The 21,505-nt window shown below is 30.7% G+C and overlaps 2 protein-coding genes across 4 annotated transcripts in view; one reads left to right on the top strand and one right to left on the bottom strand.

The window, feature by feature from the left end:
• LOC107065146 (uncharacterized) overlaps window positions 1-1,980 on the top strand; it is a 36,424-nt gene extending 34,444 nt beyond the window's left edge. For both annotated transcript variants that reach the window (XM_089177626.1, XM_089177627.1), the window contains 2 exons: window positions 300-498; window positions 1,328-1,980. In XM_089177626.1, coding sequence (XP_089033752.1) covers window positions 300-498; window positions 1,328-1,376 — 248 coding nt within the window. In that variant the 3' untranslated portion in view covers window positions 1,377-1,980. The remainder of the gene's footprint in view (window positions 1-299; window positions 499-1,327) is intronic.
• Window positions 1,981-2,503: 523 nt separating this feature from the next.
• The window catches only part of LOC107064275 (uncharacterized), a 68,479-nt gene continuing 49,477 nt past the window's right edge, over window positions 2,504-21,505 (bottom strand). For both annotated transcript variants that reach the window (XM_015316734.2, XM_089177622.1), the window contains exons 2-6: window positions 15,103-15,468; window positions 5,420-7,322; window positions 4,716-5,311; window positions 2,951-3,071; window positions 2,504-2,736 (exon numbers count right to left, since the gene is read on the bottom strand). In XM_015316734.2, the coding sequence (XP_015172220.1) occupies window positions 2,700-2,736; window positions 2,951-3,071; window positions 4,716-5,311; window positions 5,420-7,322; window positions 15,103-15,460 (3,015 nt within the window). In that variant the 5' untranslated portion in view covers window positions 15,461-15,468 and the 3' untranslated portion in view covers window positions 2,504-2,699. The remainder of the gene's footprint in view (window positions 2,737-2,950; window positions 3,072-4,715; window positions 5,312-5,419; window positions 7,323-15,102; window positions 15,469-21,505) is intronic.

Below are 21,505 nucleotides of genomic sequence, written 5' to 3'. Positions count from 1 at the left end.
ATTTATCTAATAAAACTAGTCAAAATATAAAACTAGTCTTATTTAATATCTTTTCCATTTCGTTTTTATTTTTTGTTTTGTTTTATCTACATATTTTTCAACATAGCAAATTGTTTAAAGAAATTTATTAATTTTTCTCAAAATGAATAAAATCATTTATATCGTAATCGCAAATCACATTATAGATTATGAATGTTAAATAATTTAATTAAATAAATCGTTCGTACGTACCGTTAAATTAAACCATGTCATCTATAATGAAACAAGATGATATATTTTTATTCTAATTTCGTTTATAGGCATCTTTATAAAATCGGTCCTACCAAGTGGTCAGGCCGCTGAAGATGGTCGTTTGCGTGCAGGTGACGAGATTTTAGCTGTTAACGGTCAGGTATGTCATGATTTGACACACCGTGAAGCCGTGCAATTATTTCGCCATATCAAAAGTGGACCGGTTGCGTTACATTTGTGCAGACGTATTAAAAATCGAGAAACACAGTGAGTAATGATAAAAGTTATTATTTTTTTTTATCCTCTTTCTTATTTCTTTATTATAATAATAACATTTTTTTATTTCTTTTTTTTTATTTGTAATTTGTTTTCTATCGATAAACAATGTTTCAACCTTAAGTTCAAATTTTTTGCGATGGATATATATATATACACACAGTTGTTTTTGTTCTTCCTTACGTAATCGATATAATAACAATTATTATTAATATCATCGATTAATTAATACTAATAATAAAAATAATAATAATAACAATAGAAAGTAATAATAATATAATCATTTTCGATTACATCGATTTTCTACAAATCTTAAAGTTTCCTTTTTTCCTACTCTATCAATAATTTTTTTTTTTTTTTTTTAATTAAATCTACGCTTTTTATTTATTTATTTATTTTTTTTTAATCCTCACGTATACACGTTTATATATTATATCTACATACAATATATTTATATAATTTATTATATGTATATATAATATATATTTATATATCATCTATTATACAATATTTTATATACACATACATAATATACATATATATGTATATATTTTAGGTATATATATGTAATGTATGTATATTATTATATTATATATGCATACCTTATATTTATATAAATATATATATATATATATATATATACATAAATTTATGTATGTGCATATCTACGAAACGTAAAATTGTATTTAATTATTTTGTCGGAATTTGTATTATAAGATATATGATTTATTTTAATTAATTTTTTTTAATTTTGTTTATATTATATCTTTTATATAAATTATTAATTAATTTTTTAATTTATCACCTCCATGTGTTACAGAGCAACAAAAGCCAAGTCATGCGCAGATCTTCTTCTCGTTGATACGTGAGGACAACTACGTGATAAGCTTTTTATTTATTTATCGATAAAGAAGAATAAAGATACACATATACATATTGAGAGGGACAAAGAGAGAGAGAAATGAAGAAAGATACATTACGAAGAAACAATGCAATTTGTACATAAATACACGTTACAGATCTTACTTGTTATGTATATGTATATTTATATACATATATATATATACATATATATATATATATATATATATATATATATATATTATGTATATGTGTATATGTGTGTTGTAAATTTGTGTAAAGATCAATGTGGAAGTAAATTTATTATTTAATAATAATAATAATAATATTAATAATAATAATAACAATAATATCCTCGCAAAAAGAGAAAAAAAAGACAGAGATGGTTTGTAACAATTAATTTATAATATATATAATACAGTATATATATATATATATTATTATTATTATTACCTGTCACTCCTTAAGAAAAGTTACATCGTCAAGCACCTTAAAAATACATTCTTATTATAATTTTTCCCTCTATTGTTTTCTTTCTTGTTTCGTCTTTAATAATTAAATTAAATGTTATTGAATTGAATTGATTAAAAAAAAAAAAAAAAAAAAAAAAAATTAGATCCTCGATTTAAAGAATAAAAATGTCGTTGAAATATTTCAATAAGTCGTTTTACATGACACGTTAAGTAATAAACATAAAAAATAATAATAATAATAATTGTTTACAAAGTATATAATAATTCCTATAATCATTATGATTAATAACAATAATACCAATTGCTATTGTCATATTAAAATATACTCTATCGTCAGGTTAAAATAATAATAGAATTAACATTAAAATATTTATTGCTTTCGTCATTATGGTCAACAACATAATACTAATACGCAAATAACATTTTTCTTTTCGATTTGCCAATAAACGTAACTCTGACGATAAATAAATTAATCTAAACATTCATATATTTGTTCTACATACATAAATATATTTTTATATATTTATATATGTGTAGAAACAATTCGATTATACATTTTTCCGTGCTTTTGCAACTTATGCTTCTGTGTGTACGTGTATTTTTTGTTTGTTTTTGTTTTTTTTAATCCCCTTTCTTTCATTTCTTTTTGTGTTTTGTTGTTGTTGTTGTTGTTGTTGTTGTTCGTGAAAGACTAGAAACCTAAAATATTCTTAGAGTTCGTTGCATGTTACAGGGGTTCTTTTTTGTTGTTGTTGTATTTCGCTTAGAATTTAAAATTCGAAAGAGCACTTCCGGTGGGCAGTTTCGTCGTTGTGCTGTTAGCCTCCTTTGTTCTTTTTTCTTTGTTTATTTTTTTTTCTAATACGGGGTTGATTTTAAGGTGCTCTTAGGATACCTAAAAATAGTAATAAAAGAAACGTCATTAGTACAAAAAATGAAGAAGATTAATATAAAACAAAACAAAACAAAACAAAAAAAAGAGAAAAGAAAAACAAAAATTAATAAACAATAAGATTATTGAAAAAACATCCAAAATTGATTGGATTTATTATTTGTGTTACCTTATTTTTATCAAAAAATAATTATTTATAATCGTATTATTATTTTACCTGTGTCGCCTTGTAATTTCTAACTCAACCGGACCTTCCCTAACCGCTTTAAACAATTCGATGACTTCCTGATGCGTGTGTCCTTTCAAAATCTTCCCATTCAAACTAACGATTTCGTCGCCTAAAGAACACGATATTAAAACGATGTCATTATTATTTTTAAATAAATAAATGATGTAAAAGAGAAAAGTAAAAGAGAGAGAGAGAGAGAGAGAGAGAGAAAGAAAAAAGAACAATTCGAAAGATCTTCTTAACCGTTAGATTAATCGTTAGCAATCAACGTTTGATTATATCGTGAAAAACTTTCTCTCATTCCCCTTTATGTTAGGAAGAAGAAAAATAAAAAAAAAGAAAGAATTGTGTTTAATAGCAATTGTTGTGATTATCTCGGTTATAAAATAACGTGAAAAACATATAAGCACCATAAAGTATAAATGAAATAGATCTCGAGATCATATATCTATAATCTCTATTTCTAAATGTTAAAATAAATTCAACGTAGATCATATTATTATTTGAACTCTCGTGAGTAATATACAGAAAAAAAAAAAAAGAAAGAAAGAAAGAAAAATCATTTTCTATCGATGTTTCTTTTTCTAAGAAGAATAAACCATTGCGGTGTAATTTTATGTAACCACCTGTCTTTCAGACCACGAAGAGAGTAGTATATTGAACGTATTGCTTGGAAGTATTATAAGATAGATAGAAAGAGAGCTTAAGATAGAGAGAAGTTGGGTGGAAAGAGAAAAGGAAAGAGAGAACCCCTTTACTTATGCAACCGAGTCGACCACGGGACCGTTATACAAGCATACGCTAAGGGGAAGTGGGGGCCAAAAGCAGAGGGTTTTTAGAAAGAAAAAGCAAGAGGAAACCACCATGGGGCAGTGGTTTGCTCGTAAAAGATCAACCAACCAACAACGTAAGGAGAGGGATATCGGTTGAAACTCGAAACGTATTGCGTGAAGCCTAGCTACCTAACATCTACGCCTAACGCCTTTACCTACCGTCTTCCACCTTCTTCTTCTTCTTCTTCTACTTCTAGTTAAGTTACACAAAAATTTCTTTTACTCTTTTGCTCGAGGAAATACTAGCCTGTTAAGAATTAGATACTATAGAAAGATAGAAAGATAAAAAGAGGGAAATAAAGGGAAAGAGAGAGAGGGAGAGAGACAGACAGACAGACAAAGTATACTTACAAAGTATACTAAGAGATAGTCTTCCCGCGATTAGGATTAATCACGTTGGTACATTTTCTATTTAATATGTCTGACACGTTAATCGTAACTAATTGCTTACGGAAGCATTGACTACTTTTTATTATATAGCCATTTACTTTACGACTCTCTAACGAGCATGATCTAGGCTGGAATTATGACGCTCGGTATAATTCTTTGAACTATGAAGTCCCTGTGGGGAATCGTTAAAATCTTCGAGGAAAATAAATCAAACGTTTGAAAATTCTTGCTTGATCTTCCCCTTCAAGAGTTGCACGTCGTCATTGCAGGAGTCAACGGAAGAAACGAGATACAAAGATAGAGAGAGAACGATAGAAAGATAAAGAAAAAGAAAGAAAGGTTACTGTTTAAAGATTCACAAGACGTCAGGTGTCGGATTAAAGATTCGACGTGTGTCCGGACTCGTCGTTCCTTCGAATACTCATCGATGGAAAAAAGTACGTGCTAGTCAATACGAAAGGTTCAGTTATTTATCTGTGTGTGTGTGTGTTTGTGTTTGTGTAAACATGCGAGTATGTGTATGTTTATACCTTGAAACAACGACTTGGATACGTCGGCTTGTCCACCTGGAAAGACACGTCTGACGAAAATGCCCATTTCACCCCTTGGACTGTCCCTCCCACCGACAACGCTAAATCCTAAACTGGGCTTCCCATAACCTTTTTCAAACTTGGCTACGTGTTTCGTCAGATAGTGTTGTGATTCGGTGTTAGCCTCGAAACCATTCTCCGAGTCCTTTCGATGATTCTTCGACAGGCAGGAGAGCGGTAAAAAGTCAGGTCGTTTTCCGTTGGATCTTGTAACGTCATCATTGACCTTACTATCCTTCGTTAAATTTTCCTTCGATTTGTCGTCGATCAACGACATGTTAGAAAGATTTTTCGCATTTTCCAAATACTCGTATTCCCCGGGTAAAGCATTTGACGAAGATGAGGAAGACGATGAGGTTGGAGTTGGTGGCGCGACGTAAACCTGAGGCACCGTTTCCTCGTAAGCTGTCATCAATCTTATCTTATTTCCTGTGAAAGATCTAAGAAACTCTTGGACCTCTTCGAGACTCTCCAGAGTTCGTAATTCTTTTCCTTCTACTTCGACTATCTCGTCGCCGAGTCTTAGCCTACCGTCTCTACAATAAAAGATAATATAACGATTAGATGAGATGTGAAAACGAGATGATGGATGATCGATAATATAAATCGATAAGAGAAAGAGATAAATGACCAATCGATATTACCTATGAGCTATTCCATCGCTTTCTAACTGCACGACGATATAACGGATCTCTCCTAGTCGTTGCTGTGCCAATCTTATCCCTAAACTCTCTTTAGGATCTCTCTTATGAAGTTGAACTATACGACAACGTCTAACCCTCTTTGGTGGCTGTATGATATCGCTTAAGAAACGGGTCTTATCTTGTTGCAATCTTATCCGATGGGGTGACACGTCGATCGATTTCGTTACGTTGGTATTATTACCAAGTCCACCACTTGAACTATCCGTGCAAATAGGAAAATGTGTATTGGCATCATCGAACGAAGTTTGATGAATACTCGGTAACAATCTTCCCGATGTACTCTGATGCCATCTCAAACCATCAATGACGTCCCCAATTTCTGACGAATCAATTCTCGTCTCATTGTTCGTACCCTTCCTCAGTTCTTTTTGTTCTTGATCCTGACACTCGCTAGGTGTCGAACTTCTCATTGGTTTCTCTAATTCGGAATCAATTACGCTACTGGTATCCGAACTATCTGTACACTTCAAACTCAATGCTTCGTTTTCCGATGCAGCTGCCGATTCACCCCTAGGACCGTCACTGTCGTAACCAGATTCATTCGAACTTACGTAATGAGAGGATAACCTTTGTTCGCCACTCGGTGCAGAATTTCTACGATCGTTTCTCAAAGTAGCTTTAACATCGAGCTCTACGTTTAACGAAGACGTTTCCGAAAATCTCGATTCCACTGTTCTGACGTCCAATCTATCATGATTGATCTCAGTTTGTTGATAAACCGATGGATTTCTTCGTACCAGGGATGTTAGATTAACATTATCATACGCATTGTAACGCGCTGAATCTTCCGAATGAAACGTGTCCTCGATACGCTCGAGCTCGCTAGGATTCAGACTATACCTTTCAGATTTTTTTCTAAACTCAACGTAAGAATTCCTAACAGGTTTAACGTTTTCTTGATACCTAGGAACATTACAACGACCCAAATTACCATTCCTAGATCGTTTACGTCCCAAAGTTGTCGTACCGACGTAAGAATCTTCGATTTTCAATGCAGGAAAATGTTCCTCAGATGCTGTTTTGAACAATCTCTCGTCTTTCGATACGAACGATCCATGACGTTCCTCTGGTAACACGGATAATTTCGATCTTAAAAATGCATAAGGAAAATTTGATTTTTTAGCTTCTTTGAAATCGCAACTACTACTTTTTCTCATTGCGCTAGATTCCATTCTAGATCGGCCAAAATCGCAAGGTTTGAAGTTCCTTGTTGACGGGCTTCCGGATGGGCTAGCTGATAAACTGCCAGTTGGACTGGCAGATAGACTTCCTGATTGACAAATGGACGGTGACACGTTGTCAATTGGGTCGTCGAAAACGTCGTCGTTTCGTCTACCAGCTAAATCATCGCAGGATACAGTTTTATCCTTTCTTGCTGAAATTCTTAAATCGATTCCTTCAGATGGATCATCTCCTTTCACGTAAGTCGGACTTGTATTCAATTGACTCGTACTACAACTTCTAAAAAGATTTTCTTTCTCCGACGCTTTGGATCCAATTTCGACGTTTTGCGAACGTCTGTTCATTCTCGTTGAATTTAACATCCCGGTAGAACCCATTCTAATGAAAAATGATTTAAACGGCGACGGTGATCTTTGAGAATTTCCTGACAACCTTTTTGGATCCAACTTTGGATCTGTTTTTTGTGATAACGTTGTCTTGTTTCCTGAAGGATTTAAATTAGAATTGGTGTTATTGTTATTACTGGATTCGTTGTTATTGTTGTTGTTGTTACTATTTGCATCAGATCTTTCTAAAGAACAAATAGTTTCACGGGAACCAGCCCTACGAAAGGAATCTATTTTTTTGCTCATCCTCCGGCCCCAGATTCCTAAACTTGACCCTGGAAACAATAAAAAAAAAAGAATTCATTGTTAATAAATGGATAACATATTTATCGTTTAAAAGAATTCATATTTTTTTTTTTTTTATAGAAAGAACTGATATATTCGAGTAGTATATATGGTTGAAGACAGTAATGTGTATAAGTTAAATTTGATCAACGTCACTAAAGGAGAAGGAAGTTAAAGGAAAGAGACTTGAATGGCATTGGACCACCTTAGTACGACGAAAAACCACCCGGTATTTGAGTTCACGCTCGACATATGGTCGTCTCCTTCAGGAAATACCATTGAATGCAACAAACGAGTCGTGTATTTTCAGGTTTAAGATTTATTAACTCAATTCTATAATAGATTTTTAACCGAATATTATTGTGTATAAATAATAGCGTAAATTTGTATCAATCTAACTCGAAGATGTAAAAGATGTACAAGAGTATTACATATATGTATTTATGTATTATATTCGCGAACATGTTCATACACAAGAGGATAGTATAGTAAACGTTATACCATTCAGTCCTTTATTGCACCAGCATACGTACGCATGTAAATGCGGTTCATTAAAGGCAAGTATTTCCTGAAGAAATGATGCATTGTATTGCAACAACATATGGTGTCTTGCCCTACCCTGGCTTAACCATGATCATCAGAGATGCACTTTGCGATCTTAACATCGGTCAATGTCGCGATCTAACGTTCTGATCAAAACTAATCCTTAATATGGCAATAATACAATTTATACCTGCAATACCCAACTGCAACATTAGTTACCAAACTTCTAACACTTAATAAAAGACAAAATACAATCGAACAATCATAATTATAATAAATAATTAAGTTGATAAATAAATATTTGTGTATTGTTAAATTTTATTTAAAATAAATAAATCGATATAATATTAAATATCCAATTAATAAATTACATCTATTCCTTAGGATTAAATAATTCGTATACGATACAAACCCCTCCAATCTCTCTCTCGCTCTCTCTCTCAAAAAGAAAAGAAAAAGAAAATAAAATATTTGAAAAAAGGAGAGGAGAGAAGGATTTGAAATGAAAACCAAAGAGTGGTGAAGATTCCCGTTTAGGTGATGTTAAAGAAGAATAAAAGTGGGAGTGGGAGGAAGGAGGTGGAGAGGTCGATGGATACCGGGACAGCAACGGGCCACCTCAACGAACGAAAAACCACCCGGCATCCGCATTCGAGCTCGACATATGGTCGCCCCCAGAATAAGAAAAAGATAAAAAGATAGAAAGGGAGAAAGAGAGAAAGAGAAAAAGAGAGAGAGAGAGAGAAAGATTGAAGAAGTTGAACGAGAATCGGAGCCAAGTCCATCGTCGAAAGGACGGGCTGCTGGTTCCGCGTATTTTGCGACTACTTTTTCGAGGTGTCACCCCGGTTAACGGGGCCGTGTGCTGCCATCGAGCCATTCGATCCTCTACGAACAGCCAAGACGATTGTCAGGCTGCTCAGGTATCGGGTACACGTGTTTTGCGATAACGCACGCCGCGGTACACGAAGAGAAACGGTCTGCTGACTCGAAACGCGTTATAGCCTCGTTAACGGCCAGACACGTACATACATATGTACAAATTTATATGTCTATGTGTGTATGATGATACACTGATAGCCACCCTTACCAATACTGCACTCCTAAATACACTTTTTTTTCATCTTTTTACATCAATTTCATTCTAATTATTGTTTGACGTAAAGGAAGGAAGCTTTAATTGTTACTCATGTTTTAGGGTTTTATTGAATTAGTTTGATATGTTTTATATTACGTATGCAATAGGTGTACTAATTTGCATAGTTCAATTTCTTTTGATATTTGTGTTAATTTAATTTAATTTTATGTTTAAAAGGGGAAGTTCAATCGTTGGTTATCTTTCGGATTTTTTATAAAATTTGTTAAATTTGGATTTTAGTGAATTAATTTGATGTTTTATTCAATAGGTGTCCTTATTAATATTACATCGTTTGTTTAATTTTATCTTTTAATCTTTATGTCAATTTAATTTAATTTTATGTTTAAGAGGTGAAGTTTAATCATTGGTTATCTTTTGGATTTTGATAAAGTTAGTTGAATTTAGACTTTAGTGAATTAGTTTGATGAGTTTTATGTGTATGCAATATCTGCCCTTATTAAAGCTGCATCGTTCAATTATGTCTTTTGATTTATCTGTCAATTATATTAATAATAAAAGAAGAACTTTATTATTAAACTAAATTTTTATTTGAACTTTATATATGTGTGTATTATTATTTATATTAATTATTTTGTTTTATTTTATGTTTGAAAAGGAATTTATTAATTATTATTAATCATCTTTCGTATTTTTACGAAGTTTATCGAGTTTACGTTTTAGTGAATTAATTGAAGTGTATTTTAATTGTTTGATTAATTAATTAATTGATTAGGTGAGTGATCAAAGAGTACTTTGATTATTTAAATGATCAATTAAATATTTAATTATTATGATTACAAAATAATACTTGTTAAATAATTCAATTTTTATTCCATCACATTTTTGAATCCACTTATCACACTATTGTCCTAGTCCACAAAGGTGAGAACGAATAGAATAGTAACGACTTGGCTCGATGCTCGCAAGGAACTGTTTTCAACGAGAACAACCTAACAGAGGAAGCAACGCGTTATAATCCGCAATGTAATTCCAAAAGGAAGTGTCCGTGACCGTGTCGCAACTGTGCTTGTTTCCGAATCGAATTCTGCCAGTATGAAAAATCTTGTTGCAAACAAATTCGACCTACCTTAAAATTCATTTCTTAAATATCACTTCTTTTTTTCTTCAAATATTTGCAGATTATATTTTAATTTTTTGTTTATATTAATACGAATATTTATAATTATTATCATTGACGATTGAAATATTTAGATGAATGTGAAATATTTCAACGATTTAAATAAAATATTATTTTCATCATTTTTTTTTTTTTCTAAACAAAAAATAATAATGCAAAATATTTATTCGCATTTAAAGTAGAACCAAGTCAAGTTGACTACTTTCTACCAGTACTATTGTTGTACACCTTTCCGCATAAAAGTAACGGCAATGCGGTTAGAGATGCGGATAGCATGAAAGACGATGATAACAATCATAAGAAGTACAGTACTGTACTGTTGTATATACGTTTATTAGTTTATAACATACACGAATTAAAATCTAAAATTTTGTCGAATTTTCGTACAAAGATCACTTTCAATTTTTTTCTTTTTTCTCTCTCTCTCTCTCTCTTTCTTTCTTTACAGTTTCTTTAGAATTTTTTTAAAGAAAATAAACACGCGTATATAACCGTGTGTGGGAGTACGCCGCGTGTGTGTTAAATATGTGAGTTTCTTGTTCTAACGAGGCACGAGTCAAGAAACAAGCAGACGGTTGATTAGTGAAAGGATGCGATATTTCGAGATTAGCAAGTGTTCGAACCTAAGTGCTGATCGTTCTTTTTTAAAAATAGCATTAAAAAAGACAAAGAAGAAAATCTCAAAGAATATTTGACCTATATAGGTCAACAAGTCGAATCTGATGATCCTAACGTGACAGAGTACAAGGAAATCATCGGACCGTAATATATGTCGTAGTTCCAAGTATTTAGACTCGCTAACATTTTTGCCTTCTTTCTTTAAAGAAAAAAAAAAAAAATAATAATAACTTACCTACGATTTCCCGTTTGAAAAATATTTTTTGCATTTTCAATAAACTGAATATTTAATTTTTTTTTTAACTTTATATTTATATCGAATACCAACAAAAAAAAATTATTTATGATTAATTAATTAAATAATTAAAAAATAATTTTATAACACAAAAACTAATTAACGATCAACATTAAAAGTAACAAATAAAAATATTATTTCAAATGTGCAATAATACATTGAATATATTTATTAATATTGAAATAATTAAAATAAAATCAATGAAAATTATAGAAATGAAATACAATTAAATTCGTAAGAAAGTCAACTTGTAGAAATAATCAAACGACAAATGGTAGGAAAAAGAAAAAACTATCCACGAAAATAATCCAGATCTCAAGTTCCATCCTTTTTAAGATCACCAAATCCTCCTCCTCTTCTTTCATTTCCTCTTTAAAAAGAATTAACGATCGTTATACGAAATAATCGTCAGTTCGCTAACTTCGCGAGTTTAAAGTTGGATAAAGGAATGCACGGTATTTAAGTATATAAAAATCAATTTCGTCTTTTCAGTACCTTTTTTTGTTTTTCTTTTTTTAATTCTTTTTCTTTACAATACAGGTGCGTCGTTTGTTGCTTGTTGTGTCCCGGTTCGTCGGGCAAGTTCGGTTCGTCGAACGTGCAGTGCATTAACGAATTACCGATTTTGTAAACGACGAACTTTTCACTCCTCTCTCGAAAACCATAGGGGTACAACCACCATACGTACTTACGTATATGTGTAACCGTAAACTTCAACAGAAAGAGAAACAGAAAGAAAAAAGAAAAAGGAAATGGAGAAAGAGAAGACTATACTGTTGCTGTTAACTGTACTCTTTACGAGCCCGTTATCGTCGATCACTATACAAATCGAAAATAGTGATGAATATATTATCGATAACGATCCCTTTTTTTTATCTCATGTTTTTTTTTCTTTCTTTCTTAATAATCACACGTCGTATAGTATTAAATCCATACCACTACTACTACTACTACTTCTGCTGCTACTACTGGTTCTACTGTTAGTACTTATCAATCAAGGATGAAAAACAGGAATAATTATTAACGTGATAACCAGATGAATCACGTTTTTCTTACAACTATAACGTTATACGTCATAGTTGGTTTAATTACCTTCAATTATTATTATCATTAGAGATGAAGTTTAATTTTTATTATTAAAAAAAAAAAAAAATGTGAAATAAAAAAAAACAGGAAAAAAAAAACTAAGACGGACAATAATTTATTGACTAATTTTAAAATGTGATTTTAACTTGACGTTTATTCGTACACACGATAGGATATAAATACTTTTCCTTACAAATGATCAAGCCATATTACCTACTAACGAGGAAGACTGTTCTCGGTAATTAACTACTTCGAATTTCATTGGATGGTATTAAACGTCAATTATCGATGCCCGCTGACCCATTTCTTTAACGGTAAAAGCTAGATGGGAAAGTTACGTGTCAGCGATTTCGACTGAAAATTTCTATCGAAATCGTTTTCAAAGGTTTACGATTAGAAATTTTGTTTGATTGTTAGGATTTTAATAAAGGAAAAAGGTTGTTTCTTTTTAATATATTACGACCAATTCATTATTCCTATTTCCTTCCATGTTATTTTGATTCATAAGAAGAAAACCGAAGAAATTTGTTGCATTTATTTATTATCTTATTTTCCAAATAATTTAATTTAATTGATTGACATGAATGAACATGTGTCAATAATATAATAAATTAAATTAATTATTATTATATATGCAATTATATATTTATTATGAATATATTTTATTTTTTTTTGGATTATGAATGATATAAATTGTTATTACCTGTCACAGAAATTTGTTGCAATAATAATTCTACTGCAATGTTAATTCAACTACTTGAATTAACATATACCCTATGATACATACATATTCCAATAATTAATTCAATTATTATTGTTATTATTATTATTATTCATACGAATATTTCTTTTTTTCATCATTATTATTAGCCATTCATATTTTTTTTAGCATTATTTAATAGTGTAAGGATTTTTGTTTGAACGTCTATACAGAAGATGAATCTCTCAAATCCGTAAAATGAGATGAATACTAAAGATAATAATATATTTAATTATTCAATTAATATATTATATTATTGAAATTTATTCTTGAAAAAAAAAAATGATGTATGAAAGATTGAAAGAGATAATGTGTCGCGAATAAAAGTATAGGAGAAAAAAGTGAAGGTATAAAAGTCTACAGGAGAATAAAATTCGCGATTAGAATGAGCATAATCATGGATATAGAATAAGATAAAAAATAATAAGATGAATAAAAATAATAAGAGAGGAATAAGAACGAGTCTAACGAGGTGTGACACTTCTCTTCTCGTGATGCGACAGGAGGACATATCGTGACGACATAATCGTGTGACTAATTGAGGACCGGTCTTAGAGTGCGTCTTTCGAATATCTTCAAAAAGAATTAATTAACGGCCCTGGTAGGTTCCCCGAGGTCGTTCTCCATGCCGGTTTTCTAAAGCCTTTAATAAGGTTGCCCTTTCTCCAGGGGGAGGGTGAGGAGAGGGAGAAGCACAAAAAATAAAGAAACGAAAGGAAGTAAAAAAAAAAAAAAAAAAAGAAAAAGAAATATTGAAGCATGCTGTGCAGGTGCAAAACTACGACATCTAAAACGTATCTTATTCTTTTGCTTTTACTTTTTTTTTTCTTCTTCTTCTTCTTCTTCTTCTCTGTTTTATTTGTCTCACCTATTTCGTATATTCAATTAATTTTTTATTTCATATATATATATATATATATGTAATTTGGATAATTTGTATTGGAATTCAAATGAAATTCACGAAGATTCATTCTCTCTCTCTCTCTCTCGATGACGTTAGATATTATCGAAAGTAAAATAATGATTTGTGAAAGTTCAAAGGAAACGTTTTGTCTACCCACTGCGATCTTTAATGATGATAATAAGAATAATTAAAAGGCATGTGTTATTGAGGAAAAACACGACCCTTTTTGGTACAGGTGGCTAACCGCGCGTTTATTTTCACCTCGCAATACTTAAATGTTCAGGACTGTTCGAAGGAGAAAGAGCGGAACGCGAGATGTCACGTGCAAAAATATCTTACGAAATTTCTGTAAAAATAAAATTGAAAAGAAAATAATACATTTCTTTATATAAAAAAAAAAATAAATAATAATAATAATAATAATATTAAATCGACAGCGATCCAATTTCGTAAATAAACACACACAAAAAAAAAGAAAATTATTAACAAACTAAATTTAGTTAATTTGAAAACATTTTGTTGAAATTTGCATTGGAAATTACGTTTAGTTTGAAGTTTTTATCGCGTATCATCAGATGCATAAAAATAGAAATAAAAACCAAAGGGAAATATGCGTGAAGAATCTTTTCTTTTCGTTTCATTTCTTTTTCCTCTTATTTTTCTTGTTCATTCGTGGTTTTCCATCGTCGCTCTTAATATCGTGTTATAGTGATCGAAGAAGCGGAACCAGTGGTCGTAGATAGGAATGCGGTGCACATAGGCGTCTTGTATCGCGATGCAACGGTTGCGCAATTTGTGAATTATCATGGCGTAACCGCACGATGGAAGGTGGAACGTTCAAGGTTCGTCGAGTAGTAACTCGTACGTTCGAACTTATATGCTCTTGTCTATGTATGGAACTCTATGTGTATGTATTATGAATGACCAATCGAATTTATTACCTACTTAAATTGTTAGAAAAAATACAAAAAAAGAAAAAATAAAAAAGAAAGAAAAAGGAGAATTCCCATAAAAGGTCACACGAGTAAAAAGAAAAATAATAACTTGACTTGAAATTTACGTACTCTATAAAAATACTTATAAATATAAATTAAATCAAAAAGAAATATATAAAATAAAATACACATAAAAAGAAAAGAACAAAAATTCCATACAAATCATAAAAATGTCAACCCTTAGATCATTGGTTACCAAAAAAAAAAAAAATTATTTAAATGATACTAGAAAGCAAAACAAAAAAAATCATTGGGAATAAAAATATTGTAAAAAGAAATGAATTTTCACGTACCTCGTTGTTTTTCGGGTTCATGTTCGACGATGAACGCTGGCACAGCAGTGACCATTTGATAATCCGTTTGATAGTCAGTAGGGTAATCAACCTCACTGACCTCCTGTTCTTCGTCCTGTTTGGAAGCAAGTAACGCTTGCATTGCTGTAGCATCGCCGCAACTTCTTCTACTATATTTAGTCCTGGAAATCCTAAGTAAAGCAGCTGGAATCAATCCTTCCGAATTGTCACGAGTAACTGGAATCGAATTGACGCTCGCTTGTGTCTGCGATTCTTCCAAATTAGGATTCCTTGGTCCGAAACCAAGACCGACGTCATCGGCACTGTGACGCCTTGATTTCGATAATCGTTTGAACATCGCTCTTCCTGAAAAAAAGAAAACAAATCAATTAATATATGATCAGATGATTGATAATTTGATTGAATTATCAGTCAAATGATTGAAAATTTGTCTATTATTTATTTTAACTATTTTTATTACAAATTCATTATTATACGCAATTAATGGTAGAATTTTTCATGAAGTTTATTATAAACGTTAAATAATTATTCTATGAAATAAAATATGCTCTTTTAGCAAAATGAACAAATGAGTAAATGACGGATTGTAGGATTTTTCGTTACAGCAGGATGCTGTAAAAATAAAAAACGAAAAGCAAAAAAATACAAAATAAAAATAAAAGAAACCTTTTTCGAAACAGTTAAGGTCTATTGTCTATCAAACAATAGCCAATTGTATGAATATCGTGAATAAAAATTCATAAGATCGATGAAGATATTTTTCGAACTGTGAATTGGTACGAAAACAAAGATCATTTTTTTTAAAGATTCTAATTAAAGTAATCGAATTTTCTATTCTCGATCTAAACAATAATTTAAGATAATTTCAAAATAAAATAAGAGAGATACAGTTTTACTAACGGGATATCTGGTATATAAAAATCCTCCTAATAAAAGAATGAATTAATTTTGAACGGTCAAGTGATGAAAAAAATAAAAAAAAATTATTTACGAGAATTTCGAAGGACGCCAACACTTCATGGTTCCCCACTGACGATCGTTGAAATAAACAAGGATAAACCTATCGAAACCTTTTGAAAAAATCGAGTAGGGGTAAATCATAGTAAGAAACTAAAAATAATCAGCCGTTAAAGGATAAAATATTGTCGACGTTTCGTGTAACCATAAATTGTCTCTAATACACATAAGCGTATAAAATAATTCATAAAACGTGACTTACACGTTTACAAAGTAGAAAAAAGAACGAGAGAAAAAGAGAAAAATAGAGAGAGTGAGAAAGATGTGATATATATATATATATATACATTTAATACAAGATGATGTTTGATATAAACACATACAAATATACTATTAAACCATGCAATACTTTACAGTAATAGCAAAGAATAGTCAAAGAGAAAGAGTTAAAGAAAGATGGAGATGGAAGATGGTTAATAACGTTCCACGAGGTCGCGCTCGACAAAACATAGCGCGTAACAGTGGCATTATAACGATCTCAGTTGCGAGAATATTATTTTCGAATGGCATCGACCGACGTATAGAGCAATTAACTTCTCTTACGTTCGCTAATAACGAAGGCCACTTCTCTCTCTCTCTCTCTCTCTCTTTCTCTCTCTCTCTCTCTCCATCTCTTTATCACTCTTTTTCGATATTTATTTATTTGTTTATTTATTTATTTATTTTCTACTGTTCAAGGCTATTCAACTTTACAAGCTACCTTCGAAGAACGACGACAACTACGGTAGAAAGGACGACGATGACGAAGAAGAAGAAAAAGAAGACAACGATGATGATGATGATGATGATGATGATGATGATGATGATGATGATGATGATGATGACGCTGTCCCTGATGATACTGTGCTCTGCTTCAATAGTTCCAATAACATATATATACATACGTATATGTGTATGTATACGAACTGTGGGTGAGAAAAAGAAAGATAGCAATTATAATACTTACGTACATAAGGATCTCTTTTCAACTTTTCCGATTACGTTAACGATCTTATAATTCATTTTTTTTTGCTTCCCATTTCTTTATGTTTGTTTTACTTTTTATATTATATTATTTATATTTATTTATATTTATTTTTTCATTTTATTAGATTTTTATTTTATTTTTCTATTTTTTATTTTTTTTTTTGAAAAATTAAACGTCAAAGAAACAGAGAGAAAGAAAAAGGGGGAAAGAAAGTTGAACAATTTCTGTCGCTTTTATCTTCTCGCAACGTTGCTCGTTTCTCGACTCGGTCGATTAGCTTTAACAAACCGAGAGAGAAAGAGAAAGAGAAAACCTGGAAAAGAAACCCTTTCAGTATTTTCTTTTCTTCTTAACTTCTTCTCTTTACTTGCATACTCGTTCTACTTTATCCTTGAACAACATCCCTCCGAGAAAAAGAGAAGGAGACAGAGGGTAAGTAAGACGAGGGTAGGAGAAAGAGATATAGGAGAAAAGACCTCCGTGATTTTCTTAATTCGTACGAGTCAGTAAGCAAAGGATTTATGTCGGGACGAGTTAGAGAGCTAACGTTATCGTATTGGAATAGTCCTCCCTTCTTCTCTCGATCTCGATTCCTATCTTTTCTCGATCCTTGATCTTCCTGATAGTATCCGACGATTTATTCCAAAGAAACCTGTGTATGCATCTCTCTCTCTCTCTCTTTCTCTCTTTTTGTTGTTTTTTTCTTCTTTTTTCCTCATCTTTTATTTTCCCTTACCACTGTTTATTTGCGAATTAATTTTTGCTTTTTCTCTCTTTTTTTCTTGTTTTCTTTCTTCCCCAACCCCCCCCCCCGCCCCTTTAAGAAAACGATGTTCATCTTTCGTGTAATTAATTCGTAATGTTATTATTCTTCGTCCACCTTTTATTATTCATCCATCTTTATCTTGTAGTAATTATCTTTTAGATAGGATTAATTTGAAAATGAAATAAGTATATCAGAATTCTTCGATTTTCGTTTTTGTTATATTTCTTTTTTCTTTCTTTTGATTTATATTTTTATTTCGTAATGACTTTCTATCTCTTTTAATTGGTTTTATGAGAACTCGATGGAAATTTACAAATAAATAACATTGAAAATGGATATAATTTTATCATAATTATCTTTAGAAAAGTTTTATGTTAATTAGAAGTATAATATTACGAATAAGGGTAATGTTAGAAAAATCAATTAAATACTTTTACAAATAATAAAATCCTCTCGTTTCAATTACAAATCAGTTTATATAGCAATTATTTGTATAATTAATAAATTTATTTAAATATCATGAAATTTCATATTATAATTATATTCACTTATATTACAAAAATATAAATAATTATCAAACTAATCTACCAATTAATTAATTCGAGAAATAACTTTGACAAATGATAAATTTGATTTTCCATGTTCCATACCAAATATAAAACTACTCAACAAATTGTAACAGAGAAAAATTTTCAATTACGTCTCAAGTGTCTTTTATTAAAACGTTATTAAATGATTTGAAATAAAGAAAATACCTTTACGTTACTAAACTCAATTATATTTTCGAACTCACCAATAACCAATAATAAATAAAAAGAATAAATCGTAAAAAGTTAAATGATTTCAAATAACGAAAAACTCAATTAATTTCCGAACGATCTATCCACCAATAAGTACCCCCAATAATAAATATAATAAAAAAAATAATAAATCATAAAACGTTAAATGATTTCAAAAAAAAAAAAAAAAACAATAAATAAATAAATAAAAGTAACGAAATACTTTCAATTAATTTCCAAACAATCTAACCATCAATAACCAATAATAAACATAATAAAAAAATAATAAATCATCAAACGTTATTCGAATGTAAAAAAAAGATTAACGATAGGTACGAATTTTAATGATTTGTACCTTCACCTTTCTTTTTTTCTTCACACTCTTGTCATCATCTTTATCATCATTATCATCATCATTGCCATCATCATCGTCGTCATTATCATCATCATAATCATAATCATAATCATCATCATCATCATCATCATCATCATCATCATCGTCGTTGTCGTTGTCGTTGTCGTCGTCATCCAGGTTGTTGAGAAATTACCTGTGCGAGATTTCGAGCCGTCGATTTCGCGCCTGCTACTTCGTTCTCGATGTCGCGATCACGATATATATTTCGAAGTTACCGAACGACGTACGAGAGAATATAAGAAGAGAAACTTACACATAAAAAAAAAAACTTACACGAACATATAGAAACATATATACATACATACATACATACATACGTACACACACGCTTATACGTAAATAAATATATAAATATATGTATATATTTGGTTTTGGAAGGACCGACAGGTGGTTTCCGTGCGAATTAACGAGTCTCGACGATTATCTTTCATACAAACTTTTCGAGGCTAACAGTAACGAGCAGGAGACGTCTACGAGACGTTTAATTGGCGGCTTGCTCCTGAAATCACTCGTGGAAAGATAAAAAGAGAGAGGGAGAGTTTGAATCTGTCGAAATATTTTTGGAATTAAAACAAACTAAAAAAAAAAAAATAGAAGAAGAAGAAGAAGGTAACTTTGATACTTCGAAGGATGAAAAATAAAATGATCGATTGTTCCACCGGTGATCCCTATTTAAAGAATAATCACCTGTTTTTATTAACCTTCCTTCTCTCGTTTTTTTTTCTTTTTTCATCATTTTTCATATTTTCTACAATTTATTATATTCCTTGTATTATTAATTTTGTAATATTTATTTAATAAATAATTTGATAGATATAGAAATATCTATTAATAATGCTCTATCATGTTCGAGCCATTTAAATATCATTTTTCACTATATTATATTAATAAGTGAGATAGATTTTTAAGAATTGATTTCAACTAAAAGTGATATATGAAGAAAACATTGAGACAAATAAATCAATATGTTTTAAAAGTATTATACTGGAACTACATCTAGTTTATTTTATTTGATTTTTTCTTTTTTCTAATTTTATTTAGATGATAGAATCGTAACATTGCATAGCATCCTCGAGTATGTGTTTAAAAAGAAAGAGAGAAAGAGAGAAGGATCGTTTCGTTCTTCCGTGTCGTTTGATACGAGAATGAAATAACAAGAGAGAGAAAGAGAGACGGAATAAGATACACATGCATACATATCCATATACAAAGAAGAAGTTCTTGCTTTCTCAAGCACGGATACATTTATCTTGCTGCTGTGATCGGATGAACGAGTCTGATCGAGACTCCAGTTTCATTTATATTGACTTTTGCTACACTCCCTTTTATTACTTCATTTTTTATTGTATATTTTTGTCTTTTTTTTTATTTTTTTTTTTTTATTTACGAACGAAAAGAAGAAGTAAAAGATACACGTACGAGTTTTTGATTAAGAAAATTTCCGGGATAATTAGCTCAGCGTTAACCATAATCTTAGGTGATCTAATTTGCGTTTAGAATTTCTTTTCCTTCTTCCTTTGATTTATCTCCACGAATCAAGTAATCTTATGGTTTAGTAGCTACCATAGATTCTTTCTCTTTCAACTGAAGTATACTTGCGTTATTTGCTCATCGAGAAAAAAACTAATGTTCCTAAGTTCTGAGATATAGAAATGATCACGGGGAAAGATTAGTAAAGGTTTTTCTATATCCCCTTTCTTGGAAGATAATTTATTCATCATCATTTCTCTTCCTCTTTTTATTTTTATCCTTTTTCTCTGGTAATAATATTATAATTTTTGCTCAGTTTATTAAAATGAATGTTACGAATGAATAATTAATATTCCATTAATTTGACCATTATCAACACTTTGTATTTCGATCGTTTAAGTACAAATAACACTTTTATTACTTTTTCACGAGATCTGAATGTTTGTTTTATTTTTTTTTTTTGTTTTATTTTGAGTGGAATAATTTAATTAAATCATTGATTATATATGCAAAATAACTACGTAACCATTTAAATGGACATTTAAAATTCCATTAAATGGAAATAATAATTTTGTTTAATTATACTTCAATTAATGATACGTCAAAGACGAATTTAATTTCATGTAAAAAAGACTTTATGCATCGATAAATTGTCCCTTTTCTAACGAGCCGAGGATAATTAGAAAAATCTTTGAAGATCCGTGAGAAAGATCTGAATCCATTGGATTCCCCTCAACCCCCCACCCCATTCCGATCTTTTCCATCCGATCGATATACATATATCGTTCGAATCGAGACACTGAAAGTCTTCGAAGAATGTAGGTCATATCGATTTGGTACTCTCTGGTCTCTCCGTAAATCTGTCGATCGAGGAAGGAAGATAAAAAAAAAAAAAAAAACAAGGAAAAAAAGGTAGAGAAAAATAAGAAGAAAAAGGATCGAAGTGGGCGACTTTCGGATTCGAGATT

This window comes from Polistes dominula, unplaced genomic scaffold (assembly GCF_049000335.1).
Source record: "Polistes dominula isolate Pdom_NZ unplaced genomic scaffold, Pdom_raw_medaka contig_373, whole genome shotgun sequence".
Lineage (NCBI taxonomy): Eukaryota > Metazoa > Arthropoda > Insecta > Hymenoptera > Vespidae > Polistes > Polistes dominula.
This window is presented reverse-complemented; position numbering and strand designations above follow the sequence as displayed.